The sequence below is a fragment of the Fragaria vesca genome, linkage group LG2, assembly GCF_000184155.1.
Source record: "Fragaria vesca subsp. vesca linkage group LG2, FraVesHawaii_1.0, whole genome shotgun sequence".
Lineage (NCBI taxonomy): Eukaryota > Viridiplantae > Streptophyta > Magnoliopsida > Rosales > Rosaceae > Fragaria > Fragaria vesca.
In genome coordinates this window covers 22,479,404-22,497,276 of record NC_020492.1, presented here as the reverse complement: position 1 = coordinate 22,497,276, position 17,873 = coordinate 22,479,404, and the positions used below count along the sequence as shown (strand labels likewise).

The 17,873-nt window shown below is 38.8% G+C and overlaps 5 protein-coding genes across 5 annotated transcripts in view; 3 read left to right on the top strand and 2 right to left on the bottom strand.

Annotated features, from left to right (window-relative positions):
• Positions 1-17,873, top strand: part of LOC101312889 (group 2 truncated hemoglobin YjbI-like) — a 771,661-nt gene that overhangs the window by 387,877 nt on the left and 365,911 nt on the right. The gene's annotated exons all lie outside the window — the stretch shown is intronic.
• On the top strand, positions 574-4,775 carry LOC101292864. The gene is made up of 12 exons (XM_004291182.1): positions 574-889; positions 1,005-1,094; positions 1,192-1,325; positions 1,439-1,609; positions 1,735-1,860; positions 2,086-2,165; positions 2,408-2,606; positions 2,959-3,064; positions 3,168-3,342; positions 3,465-3,621; positions 3,803-3,869; positions 4,339-4,775. Exons 1-12 carry the CDS (start codon positions 658-660, stop codon positions 4,482-4,484), a joined length of 1,683 nt encoding a protein of 560 aa, XP_004291230.1. The 5' UTR covers positions 574-657; the 3' UTR covers positions 4,485-4,775.
• LOC101295484 lies at positions 5,890-10,066 on the top strand. The gene is made up of 10 exons (XM_004291191.1): positions 5,890-6,523; positions 6,607-6,698; positions 6,862-6,964; positions 7,104-7,366; positions 7,555-7,686; positions 7,976-8,098; positions 8,309-8,437; positions 9,011-9,228; positions 9,349-9,502; positions 9,597-10,066. Exons 1-10 carry the CDS (start codon positions 6,325-6,327, stop codon positions 9,813-9,815), a joined length of 1,632 nt encoding a protein of 543 aa, XP_004291239.1. The 5' UTR covers positions 5,890-6,324; the 3' UTR covers positions 9,816-10,066.
• Positions 10,207-11,960, bottom strand: LOC101302898 (transcription factor MYB28-like). The gene is made up of 3 exons (XM_004291216.1): positions 11,764-11,960; positions 11,115-11,244; positions 10,207-10,983 (listed from the first exon to the last, which is right to left on the bottom strand). The coding sequence occupies exons 1-3, from the start codon at positions 11,894-11,896 to the stop codon at positions 10,317-10,319; spliced, it is 930 nt and encodes a 309-aa protein (XP_004291264.1). The 5' UTR covers positions 11,897-11,960; the 3' UTR covers positions 10,207-10,316.
• Positions 13,171-16,307, bottom strand: LOC101300878 (replication protein A 32 kDa subunit A-like). Its single transcript, XM_004291209.1, has 10 exons — positions 16,020-16,307; positions 15,750-15,860; positions 15,549-15,646; positions 15,271-15,312; positions 15,091-15,168; positions 14,284-14,353; positions 14,069-14,173; positions 13,907-13,989; positions 13,512-13,571; positions 13,171-13,416 (listed from the first exon to the last, which is right to left on the bottom strand). The coding sequence occupies exons 1-10, from the start codon at positions 16,125-16,127 to the stop codon at positions 13,335-13,337; spliced, it is 837 nt and encodes a 278-aa protein (XP_004291257.1). The 5' UTR covers positions 16,128-16,307; the 3' UTR covers positions 13,171-13,334.

Here is a 17,873-nt window from a genome sequence, read left to right as displayed (position 1 = left end):
ACTTGGATGGTTATTAGATTTTCTTCATAGCCTCACTTGCATCATGTGATTTCTTTTGTTCCAACTTCCAAGTAAGTTAATCCCGAAAAACATACAACATAATTTTTAAATGGCTTATTTTAAAAACCATTTTCATTTTCATATTTTTATAGATCGGTTTATTTAAGTCTATACTCGATTTTGGTTAGCTGTTCTATAAATTTCACGGATGATAAACTTCTCTGATCAAAGGAGCTTTTATTGTTACATGTTGAACAAAAATTTGCCCGGTACCATTTGGTTTGGTGATAATCTCTCATTTGAAGGTTGTAAGTTCGACTAATGGCAAACTAGTTTTAAGAGAAAAAAATGTCGAAGTAAAATTTGTCTTATAGATTTGGCCGAAGAAGCTTAAGGCCTATGTGAGTAACGGAAACTTAACGGCAGTTGTTGTTAGCTGTCGTGGCAAAACCGAGAGCATCTGATTTTGCCGTTGGGCCGATTGGCGGGTACGGTAACACACCCGATCCGTTGTCAACCCGACTTCTGTGATTTTCTTGTTAAGCTTTTTTGTCACCTTCGTCTCTCATATTAGTCCAACTCACTCACTCCCTCTCTCTCTCTCTCAGCCTCAGATCCATCGAGACGCTCCGATTCACTGTCAATCGTCATTCACCGATGGCCGGCGATGACAGGTGGTGCGTCGTCACCGGCGGCCGAGGCTTCGCCGCTCGCCATTTGGTCCTCATGCTCATCCGCCAAAACATCTACCGCGTCCGAATCGCCGACCTCGGCCCTACGATCGATCTCGAACATTCCGAGTCCGACGGAGTCCTCGCCGATGCTCTAAACTCCGGCCGCGCCGAGTACATTTCCATCGACCTCCGCCGCAAGGATCAAGTTCTTCAAGGTCAGAAAATCAGTTTGCTTTCCTCTTCGCTTAGTCGTTCAATTTGGCGGTAAATTTTGAAGTTTTAGAGTTACTGATTGAGTAAATTTGCGTGCTTTGGATCAAATCTGTGTAGCATGTCAAGGCGCTGAGGTTGTGTTCCACATGGCGGCTCCTAATTCGTCGATCAACAATTTCCAGCTCCACCATTCTGTCAATGTGGAAGGTACTGAATCAGAATTACAATGTCAATAATCTTTTGCTTCCGTGTGGTTTCGATTTTCGACTGTTTGGTAATGTTGATGATCAACTGTGCTGTGCAGGAACTAAGAATGTGATTGATGCTTGTGTTGAGCAGAAAGTGAAGAGGCTCATCTACACTAGCTCTCCTAGCGTTGTGTTTGATGGGGTTCATAGCATTATTGATGGGGATGAGTCATTGCCATATCCACCTAAGGTAGCCACAATCCCAATTTCGAACCTACGATTATTGCTATTGAATTTCAATAAGAATACAAGATTGTCATGTCCCTACAGCTTTGATTTTGGATCGTATGTGTTTGTTTCCAGCACAATGATACTTATTCGGCCACTAAAGCGCAAGGTGAAGAGTTGGTAATCAAGGCAAACGGTGTTAAAGGGCTTCTAACATGCTGCATACGCCCTAGCAGTATTTTCGGACCTGGTGATAGGTTACTTGTTCCGTCTTTAGTTGTTGCCGCCAGGGCAGGGAAATCAAAGGTAATTTGGTTATCCACAAGATAAATTTTAGTAAAAGACACACATACATGTAGTCACACACCATTTTGATATTTGAATTGTGAACATCTGATGCTCAAGTTTTCTACTCTTTTTCAAATGATCAGTTCATTATCGGAGATGGCAATAACATTTATGACTTCACGTATGTTGAAAATGTGGCCCATGCCCATGTATGTGCAGAACGAGCTCTAGCATCTGAAGCGACAGTTGCAGAGAAAGCCGCAGGACAGGTATAAAACTTTTGTATGAAAGCATATGTTGTCAAAATGGAATTGAAAGATGAGTATGGATTTACAAATATAATGCATCTTCTTTACTGAGCCATCACTTCACATTCTGTTTCCTTGCATTTATATTAGAACATGGCTGAGTCATGCTTTACTTTGGATGTCTGCTTATGTCAAGATAAGACAAGTTCTAGCATTTTAAGCTAAAAGGAGAACTTTTTTTTGCAGGCATATTTTATAACCAATATGGAACCTATCAAATTTTGGGATTTTATGTCTCTTATTTTAGAAGGTCTTGGCTATGAAAGGTACATTCTCTTCTTAGTCTTTTCAAATAAGAATACCTTTTATGTGATCACTATACTGTTCGTCCTCAGCACCTTAATGTGTAATGTAGTCTATTGGTTGTTATTTTAATACTTCAAGTGAGCTTCTAAGAATCAAAATTAAAAAGGCAATCTCTCTTTTCTGGTTTCAATCTCTCTCTCTCTCTCTCTCTCTCTCAACGCTCAGTTTGCTTTATTTCCCCCTGAATGAATGTTGTTTGCAGACCAAGGATAAAAATCCCTGCAGCTGTTATGATGCCAATTGCACATGTGGTGGAGTGGACATATAAGCTTCTAGGCCCGTATGGGATGAAGGTTCCACAGCTGACGCCTTCAAGAATTAGACTCCTCTCTTGCACCAGATCTTTTAAATCATCAAAAGCACAGGATCAAATCGGTTACACACCCATCATTTCGCTTCAGGTTCTATTCTGTTTACATAATAAGAGTGATCAACTTCTTTGGTTAGTTCACTGAGATTGCAGTTAGCTCTTAAGTCGCTGGAACTCCCAATTTAACACATTGATTGTGCACCTATCAACGTTTAAGAGGACAATTGAGTCATACCCACACTTGAGGGCTGAAAACTAAAGTTGTCTTTGGATGTCATTACCAATGAAAGTTCCCAATCCCTTTGGATGTCATTTTCTGAATATCATACTTTGATCGGTGGATATAACATATTCAGATGTCTTCTAAGATGTGCAACACAATCCCTAAAAAACATGGTAATTAGGTGCTTTTCTCATGACAATACGATATTTATCTTCTTCAGGAGGGTCTCAAGAGAACAATTGAGTCATACCCACACTTGAGGGCTGAACATCAACCTAAAAGAGAAGGACCATCTAAAGCTTCTGTGTATCTTGGAAGCGGAAGGGGTATAATATTCTTTTTTTTTTTGGTTTTCATATTCAGTATAAATGAAATTGCCCTGATATATTGTTATAATGATGCAATCCATTTGCTTTGTTGCTCTTACAGTTGCTGATACATTACTGTGGAAGGACAAAAAACAGACATTCAAGGCACTATTAGTTTTGATTACAATCTACTGCAACTTCATTGCATCTCAAGCTACAGTTATAACTGTCATTTCAAAGAGTCTCATGTTCGCATCAATTTTCGTGTTCATCTCCAGCAATTTACCAGAAAAGATGTATGCCTGCCCTATGCCCTTGTTGCATATGTTTCTTAGTGTGAAACTGCTCTTTGAGGTAGCTTCCCATATGAACTGAAGCAAGTACTGAGTTTTTTTCGTTTCTTTTTTCATTACTCCAGATTAGGATATAAACTCGAGAAGCTTCAGTCATCACATTTTCACTTATCAGAAGAGATGTCACAACAAATTGCTGGATCAGTGGCCTCATCATGGAATATATCTGTGAAAACTTTAAAATCTCTTGGGAAAGGAAATGACTGGGTATTGTTCCTTAAGGTATTGACCATTTTCTGCTGTTTTCAACTTCCTTTCTGTGTGTAATTATCTATTCTTTTGACAATGTATAAGGAGTTCAGTATTGCATTGATGCATACTTCTAATTTTGTTGATCAGCAGATAATACTTGCAATTATAATGAAACTGTTTGACATTTACCTTAATATTTTGCTGTTTGTAGGTGGCTCTATCCCTATTGGTTCTTAGCTTTCTTGGAGCCATTTCACTTCAAACCTCATTTATTATAGGTTTCTTTCTCTCTCCTTCGTAATGTCATTTCACAATGTTTTCCCATTTTTCAACATTAATAATAAAGGCATAGGCATTGTATTCGAAATTGAAAGCTGATAAAAAGTTTTAAAGGTTTTGAAGATGTTGGCAATGTTACGTGGAATTTGAAGTGTTAATATGCAATTACAGACAAACAACTTTAGAATTGTATATCATTTTGGTCAATGGAGTAGAGAGGACAGTGAGTTTAGAGAATTTGAATATCTAGGGAGTGCCTTTGAATTATGGGACACTAACTGTTCTCAACTAGTTATGTCATGATGACTCCTGTATTGATTCATTTGTCCTTTTTTGGGCATGGTTGCAATGTCATAGCTGAAAACTTTTTTTATGAAGAATGTATTTCATTCTTTGTTTGTTGAAGGATCAAGAAGCTTCTTTCTCCCCTGCCTTAACTCTTAGTTTCTTTGTTCTCTTATGCTCCAGGAGTCTCGATTGCCTTTCTAGCCTTCTATGTGTACGAAAAACAAGAAGAAAAAATTGATGCCATGGTCCTAGAAGCTTTCTCACATGGATGCAAATTGAAGTCTGATATACTCCGAAAATTCAATACATCCAAAAAGATTGAGTGACTTGCCGATAGTGTTCATAGCCCTGCTGCCTTCATCTTGTCATTCTGGTATGATTGTGTGGGAATTCATAGAGATACTTGTGCTGTCCCAGGAAAGAAAACGATTCTTTTTCTCAAATCTTCAACTAATTCTTTGTAACTACATTGTATGTCCATTTTGTGTATTGCTTCATCTTTTTCTCTTTCTTTTTTCCCCACGAGATGGGACCTGAACATGTTTTCCATAGTATGTTCTTTCCTTTTCATTTTAACTGTACCCACTTTTCATCATTAGTTGTTGTTTCTTGCTTGACATGCCCATTGACTCCCTCTCATTGTTTTAGTGGATGCACTGGTTGGGAATTTCCTGAAAGACTAAAGAACAGTGCTGCACTTTTGCATTGTAGTTTGTAGTTTCTAGGGGAGGTTGTTAATGTCATTTTCCTACCTTCATATAGAAGCTTTCATTATTTGTGAAATTAGCAGCCATGACATTATGGCATGAGCATGACTAATTGCTTATCATAATAGCTTAAGTTTGAGTAAACCATAACAATTGTTTATGTGATTGGAGTCACCACTGGTGGCGTTATCGGTTGCACGTTACATCTCTACATTTAGTTCGTATTACAAAATTGTGTATCTCCCTTGTAAACAATTCAGGTCAACTTTTCCGTGACAGGTGTCAATTATCATGGAAAACGACTGTAATCTGTACAGGACAGCCGTTCAACTTCCAAGAACACCCACAAGAAATAAACAAGTTCAAATTGCATCACCACTGACCATAAGTGTCGGTGTTTCTTTTGTTTTACAGAAAAAATGGGATGCGAATCTGGTATCTTATTCATGTTCAAACGACGTCTTCATGGCTACAATCATGGTTACAGACAGCATTAATTCATGATCTGAATGACTATGGTACAAACGTAGCTAAAACCGTTTTACTTTGATTGTGACATTCAGAAAACTACCGGTTTTCCATCACAGATTGTGTATCTATACATACAATGCTGATGATCAAGACTAGATGAAATGAATACATATGCAAGCTAGGATTCAAAATGGTAATCCACAACCTAGTGTGAAAGGCAGGAAACAAAAGCCACTCAATACACAAGAAATAACCAAGACTACACGAACAGTTAAATAGCTGAGATTCTACATACGAACAGTTAAATAGCTAAGACTACACGGTCTACTTATACCGTCTCACATACAAGAATTTTTGTTCAGACAATTATCTAATCAGTTTTCAGCAGATGTCATATCGATATGAAGTTTACAAACCTTGATTAGGCTCCACATCAATGATAAACACCAAATCAGTAATCACCAAGCAAATCATGCTCCTTGGTAATAGTATGATGACCCGACTCGTGAAGACAAACACAACTTTTGACCAACACCTCTCGTGCCTCTCTCGTCTCTTCCAAATTTGCTTGCATTGCAATTACCGTTTCTCACTTTATTTTCTGCAAAATCCCAACCTTTTTTAAAGCAGAGACTCAGATTCATACACACAGAGAGAGACATCACATAGTTCAAAAAACCTCGATTTTTTTTTCAACCTCGAAATCTTTACCTTTACATTCAGTGATTCGCAAACCCAATGAACCCAAATTGACCAAACCCATCTTCAAAAATCCACTCTTTGTCTGAATCCCCGTTACACTTTGCTTTCCAACAAGATTCCCACTCCTGCAAACACTTCCACCCCTCTTTTCCCTTTCTGGGTTCTTCTAATTCCTCCTCCCCTGAATTGGGTCTCATCGGTTTTGCTTCAAAGTTCAAACCTTTTTTCCCGCCCAGTAATCCATTGTTGCTGTTATCCATGTGTTTTGGTTTGAGGATTTGAAGTAATGGGTGGAGTGGAAGTGATAAAGAGCAAAGGCTGTTCTAGACTGTCCGGTGGGTTATCTTCTCCGCTGCCTTCGTTTAAAGCTCAGAGAGCTTTTGGGCCAATGTCTCCGGCGGCAAACTCTACTGGGTCGGAGACGGTTGTCCGATCAAACGCACCGTTTTCCGGGCTTGTTATTTGCGTTACTGGGTTGTCCAAAGGTAAAAAAGTAACTAGCTTTGAATTGAGACTTTGGTGAATTTTTGAGTTTGTGGTAAATATTTTGTGGTGGTTGATTTGGCAGAAGCGAGGAAACAAGTTATGGAAGCAACTGGGAGATTGGGTGGGCAGTATAGCCCTCACTTGCATCCCCAATGTACCCATTTGGTGGTCCAAATATCCTTTCTTGCTGATATTATGTTACTTGCAGCTTCTTCTTTTTTCGGGTTTGTTGATATGTTATTGGGGAGAAATTTGTCAGTGTTCTTTAGTAGGGTTGAGGTTTATGAAAAATTGATGTACATTGTAAGGCTTGTGTGTTTTCTTTAACAAGTTTTACAGCTTTGGTGGTCGCAAATTTGAGCATGCTTTCAAGCATGGATCAAAAAATGGTCTCTCTATCGTTACAATTGGGTGGTTTGTGGATAGTGTTAGGAAGAATGGTAAGTGTGATGATCTTATATACTTATCGCACGCATTAGTTTGATGGATACTTTAGAGGCTGAACGCTGTTTTATGCACACTTCATGTGAGAAATCCAAAAGCTTAGTATAACTCCGGTTGCGTTTTAATGGTTTGCAGTGAGGCTGAGTGAATCACTCTATAGTATCAAGAGTATGGGACAGAATGGTATTCGTTTGGATGAGTTGAATAGGCTTGTTGGGTTTTCTGGTGCGGAAAATTCTTGTCTTCCTGTTGGTGCTTATGGAACCAAGCAGTTAAGCACGATTGAAGAACCACAATTTTCTGGAAGAGAGTTCAACTGTAACAGAAGTTCTGACTCTACTCTATCTGGTCTCTCCATGTATGTCGACTTGGATATATCAGCTGAACTGAGGAACAAGGTAAAGTTGAATTTCAGAGTAATATGTACTTTATTTTAAAGAAACAGTTAGGATCTTTTTCTCTACTCAGTTAAAAAGAAAGATTTACTAGTGATATTATTGGCCAATGTCAGACTAGATAAAAGTGAACCCCTTTGAGTTTTAAAAGTTTCTTTTAGTGTCTCAGCATCATTTCATCGTCCTTGCAGGTTATTCAGGCTATTAGTAGAGAGGGTGCCACGTTTGTAGATCAATGGTTTGTTGGTTCCCGAGCCAGTCATGTGGTGTGCGAAGGGTCTTCCAGCCGTAAATATCTTGGCCACTCTAGCAATATCGTTACAGTGAGACCTGCAAGCCATTCTTGTTTGTATTTTATTTTTGATCAAAACTTTTGTGTTTGGCGTTTATTTGAATCAGGATCATGTGCAGTGTAGGTCATCTGAGGGTATATGTTTGAGACTTGAAATATTTTAACACCAACTTTTTGATGTCCTATATAATTATTGGCTGTCTTCGTATTGTTTTTCCTATTGCTATGACCTGCAATCATAAAGTTGCCTATAAGAGATTAAAATAGTTTTCTGTGTATTTCTTGTGACAATTGAATTAATTATGTTTCTGATGTTTCAGCCACTGTGGGTTTTGAAGACAGTCAAGGAGAAGTATGTGCAAAGGCTTGTCCATATATCTGCAGATTTAGCCAGGCAAGTTGGTACAATGCTTGAAGATTTGCAGAATGGCATCGCAGATGAGGTATTTTTCTACACATTGTTGTGTATATGTCATATTTGGACTTCTTTGTATCTCTCTTCGGCCTCAAACCCTTGGTCTTTGCTGGGATGCAATGCTGAAGTGTGGTGAATGTGTTTCACTCTAAATGATATAATTTTCTTCTGTGTAGTAATATAAGTTTGGCTTTTCCAAGTTGTGCTGCTTGTAATATTTATTCTCTCATTCTACTAGGAAACAACTGAGCACAATGTCCCTGAAGATGCTCAGACTTACAGAAATAAAGCAAGCCTAGAAAAGAGGCAAAAGATTGTGAATTCTGCTAAAACTGGAGTTAGAAATCACCGTGGTCTTCGGATGCAGGTAATGGTTAATTTTGCTTCGTTTCTGTGACTGTGCTTCTATTTTGTTAAATAAGTACTTAAGTTGTGGTGTTTTCTCTGTAGTGGGAGCGTAGCATAGTTTTGCTCAAGTTACAGAATTGCTTTTGATTAGCTTAATATTGAGTATACACTGCTGTTGTCTACAGTCAAGATTTTTTCTTTGTCAATGGAGACTTATGCAACCTAGAATTTCAGATTATAAAAATGAGCAAATATTGACAATTGTCGCATGAATTTAGCTTTTTTTAGCTTTTTGTTAGCTGACATGTAGTTGGGGGATTGTACTGTTATTTGCTGAATCTTCCAGCTGGCATAGATGAGTTGTCAAGCTGGTAAAGTCTATCACTGTCTATGGTAGGTTTTTAAACTGCTTCATGCCAGTAATGTAAGTCATGTAAATACAAGGAAACGATCAGTTTCCTGCCATTTAATACCTTTCTGTTGGTGCATTAGAATGATTTTTTATAGTGCCTGCTTAATGTTAATAGCATCATTGCTAAATAATACGTTACAGTGTATCATTTTTTAGTTGTGTGTTTTATTGTCATGGCAGACTTGTCAAACCCCCATGCGTCCAATAACTCCTAGCAGCCTTCTGGATTCCATTTGCTGGTCAATTTCAGAGCCAACTTTGGCGGCATCCATCTACACCGAAACTTTCAGTTTTGAAGATGCTAGTGAACATCAAACGTCTGTATTTTTTGATGCAAAAGGTGATGCCAAGGATTCAGAAGCTTCATTTGCCAACTTGACTAGACCACTCAAGGAAAGGTAGTTGATCACTTTTGTCCCCCCATCCCCCACCTCCTTTCCTCCTTAAAGAGCACAATAATTCCCAGATTTGTTTGCTGAATTGACGCGTATCTTACTCATTTATGTTATTGTCCACAGTGAGAAATCGGAACTAATATTTAAAAACCACTTTCTTACCATCCTGTTCCCAATTGACCGATTTGCTGAGATGGGGCCATCCTCCAGAACGTTTTTCGGCAATGATGGGTTTACATGCTTGCAGGTGTTAGATCATATCTATGCATATTACCAGGTACAAATTTAGACCCTCAGTTATGTTGCTGCAGACTTCCAAGTCATTGGTTTTATTGAGTCTCATGCTCTCTCATCTGTCTTTGATATTGCAGGAGAGCATGTCAGTCCACGAAATAGAGGCTGCAATTCACACAGACTCAAAACACGCGGATCGGCTTCGATCAGTGTACGCAAGTAAAGAAACAGCAGAACGTGGTTATGCGATTTTCAAACGAATCGACTTCCTAGGGAGTCGCAGAAGTTTTGAAATGCTGAAGCGTGTCAACGGAGACAACAACAGTAATGTATATGAGTTGATAATCAGAGCCTAAGAAGTAAAATCATCTTACAGTATCTCCATGGTAAATGCCTTCATCTCACTTGATGGATCTCAAAACTGTGGATTTGATACTTGATGGCTATGATTTCAAAGGAGACAACCAGAGTACACCTAGCACTGAAATTATTTATACTAGATTACTAGTGCTTAACTTTGTGTGCATACGAAATTTTGAATGAGTGTAAGTACCCCAACATTTTGTGCTTTCTTAGCAATCAAATCCTACAAAGTTGTCCTTTGTTGAAAAAAGTGATTGGGGTGATTAATAGGATGCAGACATGCAGTTTTACAACCTAATCAATAAAAGAGGAGAATATCGGTGGGATTTTGTGGCACTTATTAAGGTTTTATTCACACGGTGCCAACTAAACATGAGGGCCTAGCTAGCTACAGCATAAATATTTATCTAATTACTGAATCTAGAAGCTGATTATAGTAAGCACACACATATATATAGAGATAGATATCTGTGACCGTACAACCACAAAGCTAATTAACTCAACATGACATTTAGATCATTCCCAAGCCAATCCTCATCAGACTCCAGAAATGAAGCCAGAGACCCAAAATCAGCAGCTTGCATATTCTTGTCCATCATCTGCTTAGGTAGTTCTAAAACCGGACTGCCCTGATGATCATCATCTCCATCAATGGCACTGTTCAGATTCGCAAAGTCACAGTCCAGTATTTTGCAGAAGTCCTCATGATCATCAGTGTTGAAGTCCAACATAAAATTCGTCGGCGAACTTCCCAAACGATCATCACCATCGCCAGTAGTATTAGTAGTAGTTGTTGTAGATGGTGAACCATCTTCCCTGGACATATGGGAGTCGACAGAATTAATAGCCTTGACCAAGTCGTTGGTATTATTCATGGCTACACTATTAGAGAAGTCATTAAGGCTTCTATGATGAACAGGACTAGCTGCTGCAGCAGCTGTAGCAGGTGGTGGCTGTGTTGGAATGACAGTGTTGACCCTACTGTATTGCTGTTGTGGCTGTGTCCCGTCAGGGGTTCTTTGGACAATTGCATTATTGCATTTGGACTGAGATGAAGTTTGAGCTGCAGCTTGTGCCATTTTCTTGGCCAAGTTGGAGTTCCAGTAATTCTTGATTTCATTGTCTGTTCGCCCGGGAAGTCTTCCGGCTATCAGAGACCATCTGCAACATAACATGAAAGCCAATTCTGTTAATCCATTATTTCTTCCTAATTACTTCACATTAGCTAACACTAATTACAAAGAAAAATTACAAAAAAAAAAAAAAAAAAAAAGAAAAGAAGAAGGGAGTACCTGTTGCCTAGGAGCTTATGGAGTCTGATGATTAGTTCTTCTTCATCATCAGAAATGCTGCCCCTCTTAATATCAGGTCTCAGATAGTTCATCCAACGAAGTCGGCAGCTCTTCCCACATCTCTTTAGACCTGCATTTATCACCATCCATTATCATCAGAATTCTGCATTATATTGAATTACATATGTATAGTTGTATATATGCCACACTGTTCTTAATTTTCATTAGTTATATATGCTACATATTATTCGCATATTTTGTTTATAACAGTCAACCTTCTTCAGCCTCTCAACCCCAGAATGAAGAAACAGCAAATTTCCAGATCAAGTGGGAATGATGCAACTTTTGTTGCTAGATCTCTTTTTCCAAAACTTGTTGAAAACAAAGCTTCCTTGGGATCATATCCATTCATATAAAAGAAAGTTTGCCATAAAACTCTAAAAAGCTAGCACACCGTTAAACATAGCTATATATATACCTCTCAGCTGAGATCACTTAGAACACAAGTAATGCCATAATTAGTAAGAAAGCAAATGACATCTCTCACTTAACAAGCAAGCAAGCACAAGAAGCTAATTAATTAAGATGGAATATATTAGCAAGTTAAGAAGCCAAGTATATATGAAGGTGGTCGGGATTAGTAACCAACCTGTTTCCTTAGCGACATTGCTCCATTTGCCTTCACCATGGTTCTTGATGTAACCCAAGAGCAATTTATCTTCAGCTTCCAACCAAGCTCCTTTGTTGAGTCCATCCTTAGAACACCTTGGACCTCTACCCATCGTTCTTATTGGTTCTCTCTTCTGAGAGCTAGTATTAGTATAGTAGAAACTGTAGTATAGTGCTCGATGGGTAGGGAGGCAATTGGCTCGAAACCTTGTGTCTGGTTTTTATAGGTAGAGCCTCTCGTCTGATGAATCTCCATTATTGAATAGTTGCAGTCATTTATAAAATGTGCGTCACTCATTTTTCCATAGAGATCTGAGCCCAGCATCCGACCCATAGACTTACACACTCTTAAAAAAAATTCCCAACATGAACGTGATGCATGCCCAACAAAAAATAATAGAAACTAATCTCACCAAATCATAATACAGAGTTTTATTTCTCACCCATATATAGTATCATTTATTTTAGTAGTTTTCTTATTTTAGTAGCTTTCTGAAGAAAGAAAACGTGATCTGGGATATTCTATAGGCTGCTATCTTACATAATTTTTTTTCAGGCGAAAGGACGATTTCCAGTTCCGCTAATAATTGAACTTAACATCATCAAGATATCTGATACGGCCTAACTGTCACAATGCATCAGCGATTAATTATACAACGAAAAGAGTTGGCATTGCCGCTGCAGCTGGTTAATTTAGGGTGTTAAATGTGTTAGGGGTAAATCTAAATCACGTGGTGGTGTGTGGCTATGGTGTAAAGTAATAATATGTGAAAGTTTGAGAATTTAAAATGTGATGGATCACCACCGGTCGTCTGTACTTCCTAGTTAAAAGGCACGACGATTGTCATTCAACCAAGTCCCTATTATGAGCAGAAAGTTTGTTCCGGCCGTGTTGACTGGTCAAAGACCAACCCAACAAGCTTCTCCTTCAATAGTTTTCCGGGGTTGAAAATTCGTTAGCCGCTGAAAGTTAATTGGGGGCTTTGGATGGGCTGCCGAGCACAACCATCTTTCCGGGTACGGAGTACGGACAATCTATGTGTGGCATTATTTGAATTTTGGAGGCCAATAGAAACATCCTTTTTTTCTGGTTCAGCTTGAAATTTAGGTGAAGAGGCTAGTGTGGAGTGTGGTCTCTACTCTCTACTTGCAAGTGAGGTCCATTTTCATTTAGATAATTAGATCTGGTAGGGAAAGATGATCTTTCTTCTCAGATTTGTCACACAACACTGGGTATGAATTTAGAGGATAGAATTTTCCCACAACACTAAGCAGATCTCATTAAACGCAGGTGTTCGTGGCAAGTTTGAGGTCCACAGCAATTCGATTTACTCGCATACTCTTTTGAGTCTTTTCATTTGATAGTAAATAGATCACAAAATGATCTCCATTAAAAGCGAGAGAAGAGTGTAAAATGTTTCGATCTACAATAAACACTGAAGCAGCAAACTTCTGGTTACACAAGCAGAGAAAGCTAAATGAAAAATATACACCAACATAGTCATATGAGCATTTTCCAACAGCGGCATATAGTTGGTTTCATGAAGTGCACTACTCATCAGCTATCTTATAGTGAAATTCATCAATTGTGGAATATAGTTCGCCGTCTGCTTCAAGAGGCCTGATAGCGTCCCTGTCACAGAAAATAAAAATAAGTTACCCTATATGCATCAGTGTTTATGACTGTGTTTGTGTATACAGGTGTTAAGAGAGGGAGAGGAAGTGTACATGATCTTTTCCATGGGGAGATTTAGGCGCTGGGAAAGCTCTTGTGTGCTTGTTCCATTTCTACAATGCAATAGAAAAGCAGTAACAAAAAGTCAACACAGAAGGCACAAGAGAAAACAGCAGGCTAAACATATAGGGATGTGAAATCCACACACCCCAAATTGAAATCCACACACCCTTTTTCCTTTTTTGGTTAACACATTCACAAAGAGACAAAAGTTTAAGTCACTAAAAGACCAAATTTAAGTTACCAAAAAAAGAAAAAAGGTGTGGATTTCAATTTGGGGTGTGTGGATTTCACAACCCATAAGTAACACAAAACATGGGGAGCCAACGCATATTACACAACACACTGCAACACTGTTAAATCCAAAAAAACAAACATGGTAACTCACGTGCTGGAAGGCTGCAGCCTCATATATTCGATGATTAATTCATGAACACTCTTTCGTCCATCAGCAGTAAATTGGCCCGATAACTACAAAAATTGAACCATTACCGCACATGCTATGCTTATTATAGTTTGAAATGTAACTGTTCCTGGTCAGATAACGCACTTGGTTTGATGAGGCGGTCTGATATCCACTTGGCTCACTCTTTACAGGAGTGTACACAGATGATCCCATGGGCTGAGGTTGATTTACAGCAATTCCTTGCAGCTTCTACAAATGTAGTTACACCATAAATAAACGAACTTACATAATATTTGAATTCATAATCAAGTGAACTAAATCAAGGCAATTGTATCACTACTTCAAATTGGTATAGATACCTGTAACCGTAAGTGGTTATATATGCACTCAATGTAATGGAAGGCAACTTCATCAAAGTTCTTCACAGGCCTGAACCAAAAACCAAATTTCAAATTATATGCCATTGGCTAGTTACTTCTAGAAAAAGCAGTATTGACACAAAAGATACAGAGCAGGCACATTTTCAATAAAAGTAACCAACTGAAATTAAGATTTAACTCATTCATGCAGTGAATCAAAAAGACTAATTTCTACATAGATAAAGACATCCTCCAACATGTTGCCTCACGAAAGAACATAAACCATGTATCAACTAAAAATTTCAATATCGGGTTTTTTTTTGGGGGGGGGGGTTTGGGGGGGGGGGGTTACAAATTCAACAACTTTTTGCAACAAGATTTATCTAAAATCCAACATATTTTAACAGGACTATATGTAAGATTTGTCCAGAATCTATAGAGAAGGAGAAAACCTATCAGCAAATAAAGAGAATTGTTAAGCCAAATTGAAACCATTGAAAAATGTATTCCATGACTTTCCATGTCAAAACAAACAAATCAGATACAAGATTCATGTTCATATATCTGACACTCCATGCCCTGTGTGTATATACTATGTAGTATGTACAAATATAAATGTGTTTGTGTGTATGTTGCTCCTAGTTTAGTGGTAGAGTTATTTCCAATTGAAGATTTGACATTAGTCATATGCACCAGTGAAAGCTATTTGGTTCAGTATAATAAGAGGGATGAAACATTACACTAAATCAATTAAAATCTCCAGACATGCACATTGCTGAAAGAAATTTAGAATCTCTATACCCATACCTCACAGAGAATGCACCTATCTGCCGAACACCTTGAAAAACTTTCAAATTTCCATTGACACGAACATACATTCCATCCCTATAGCAAAGTAGATTGGAAATGACATAAGAACCTCATAATGTCTTTGGTGTTATAATATCTTATAACCCGCTCATTAAATCAATAGAAAGTTAAACTTACTCTACTGCCTCCATTTCTGTTGAGTCGAAAGCCTCGTTGACCCTATGGAACAAATAACACACTTGTTAATCAACTGATTTTGCAGAAAGTGGGATTAATGAATGACTTAAACCTTTAAAACATAGCCAACCTATTAGCACAATATCTAGTGTGAAATTGAAACACGGTTTTTTAGCTTCTACTCGTAAATCGCAATGACCACTAAAGGTGCTAAACAAACTCATCAAACGTTCGAGTACACTCATACACTGTATCGTACTAAAAAGTTGCAGAATTACCATCTTCGGCATTTGATTCGCCCTGTTCCGTCATCGATGGTAAAAGAAACATCAGTGGTCTTCTCAACTTTCTCAAACACCATCCCAAGCAAAGACACCTACAAACCAACCACGAATCAGAAATCCGGCGATTACATCACAATTACTACCGAAAAACGCTTTAGAATTGGAGAGAACAAAAAATTGAAAAAGGCTAAATACATTGGCCACATCAACGCCGCCGATCACAAAGTTTGATTTCTCATCTCCGGACTGATGAGCTTCGCTAATCTGCTTCACCGTCACCGGAACCAGTCCGTGACTTTCACGACTCTGCGACAACAATCAAAACAAACCACACGCTGACTTAGACCGAAACCCTAATTATAGTGAAATAGCCCTAAATTCTGAGCCGATCTGTTATTCGTTCACAATTTACTTTCTGCTATAGTTATTCGAGAGAGAGATAGAGAGAGGGATGAGATGTTTTACCCTAGCCGAGGAGGAATTGGAATCGCCGCCGAATTGAGTGGCCTGAGAAGACATGAACCCGCCGCCGCCGAAGGCGGAGGAGGCGTCGAATTGGCTGCCTGAGAACATTTTGGAGAGAGAAATCGATGTGGTCTAGAGAGAGAGTGTGTGAAAGTGGCGGTATGAGGGTGTGAAATGAATTGGGGTATTTATATGAGGTAATTAGGGATTGAATTGTGTTCCCGCCAATGTCGTTTCGATGTTCCCGCTCAATCTTCATCTCTTTCCTTTCGCCCTATTTGTGGTACCACTCTAGACGTGCGGGTTGGATCTGGATCCCTATTTGCATCTTGTTGATCCAGCAAAAAAGTTATTTTTGCCCCCAAGTTTCCGGTTTATTTTCGGATAGGTTTTCGGCCCTTTCTAGCAATCTACGGTCGTCTCCGGCAATTTCCAACACACAATGTCTTGTTGGTTAAGAAACTGGTATCGAAAACGAAGGAAAAATATCGGAGACTCTCGGAAACGCGTCGAAAATGTCCGGAAACGGGTCTGTAAATACATCGAATTCAAGGAGATTAATACTTACCTTTCGTTTTTATCCCGAAAAGTCATTTTATCCCCACGTTTCCGGTTTATTAATGAATATGTTTTTGGCCCTTTCTGGCAATCTTCGGTCGTCTCTAGCAATTTTCGGTCATATCAACGCTTATGTGACAACTTGTAGGTTAAGAAACTGGTCATGAAAACGTTAGAAACGCAACGGAGACGCCCAAAAACGCGTCGGATACGTCCGAAAACGCCTATGTAAATACACCGAATATGACGGGTAATACTAGCTTTTTGGCTCAAAGAAGAAAGACAAAGAAAGTTGAAACAGCCAAAAAGTAATTTTCGCCACCAAGTTTCTAGTTTATTTACGGATTTGTTTTTGACCTTTTTTAGCAATCTCCGGCTGTCTCGAGCCATTTCCAGACATATCAACGTGTACGTGAAGCCATGTAGGTTAAGAACTCGGTCTCAGAAACGTCGGAAACGAATTGGAGATGTCCGAAAACTCGTCAGAAACGTCTGAAAACGCCTTTGTAAATACACCGGATACAAATGGGTAATAATGACATTTTATCTCAAAAAAGAAAGACAAAAGAAAGCTGAAACAGCCAAAAAGTCATTTTTGCCACCAAGTTTCCAGTTTATTTACATATATGTTTTTTGGGCTTTTTTTGGCAATCTTTGGCCGTCTCCGACCATTTCCAACCATATCAACGTGTATGTGAAGCCACGTAGGTTAATAAACGGGTCTCGGAAAAGCTAAAAACACATTGGAGATGTCCAGAAACGCCTATGTAAATACACCGGATACAAGGGCGTATTACTGCCCTTTTGCCTCTAAGAAGAAAGATAAAAGAAAGCTGACTTGAAAGGTTAGTTTTGCCCCCACGTTCTCGGTTTATTTACGAATATGTTTTCGGCCCTTTATGGCAATCTATGGCTGTCTCCGGCAATTTCCGGCCAAATCATGGTATATACACACGACGTCTTGTAGGTTAAGAAATTGGTCTCGAAAGCGCCATAAACATTTATGAGTAGCTTAGAAACGTGTCGAAAACGTCCGTAAACGGCTTTTTAAATACATCAGATACAATGGGGTATTACTGAGCTTTTGCCTCAAATAAGAAAGATAAATGAAAATCTGAAACAACTGAAAAATCATTTTTGCCCCTATGTTGCCGGTTTATTTACGAATATGTTTTCGGCCCTTTTTGGCAATGTACCTCCCTCTCCGGTTATTTTCGGCCATATCATCGCATACGCTGCACCTTGTGGGTTAAGATGCTGGTCTCGGAAACGCTGAAAACGCATCCGAATCGCTAG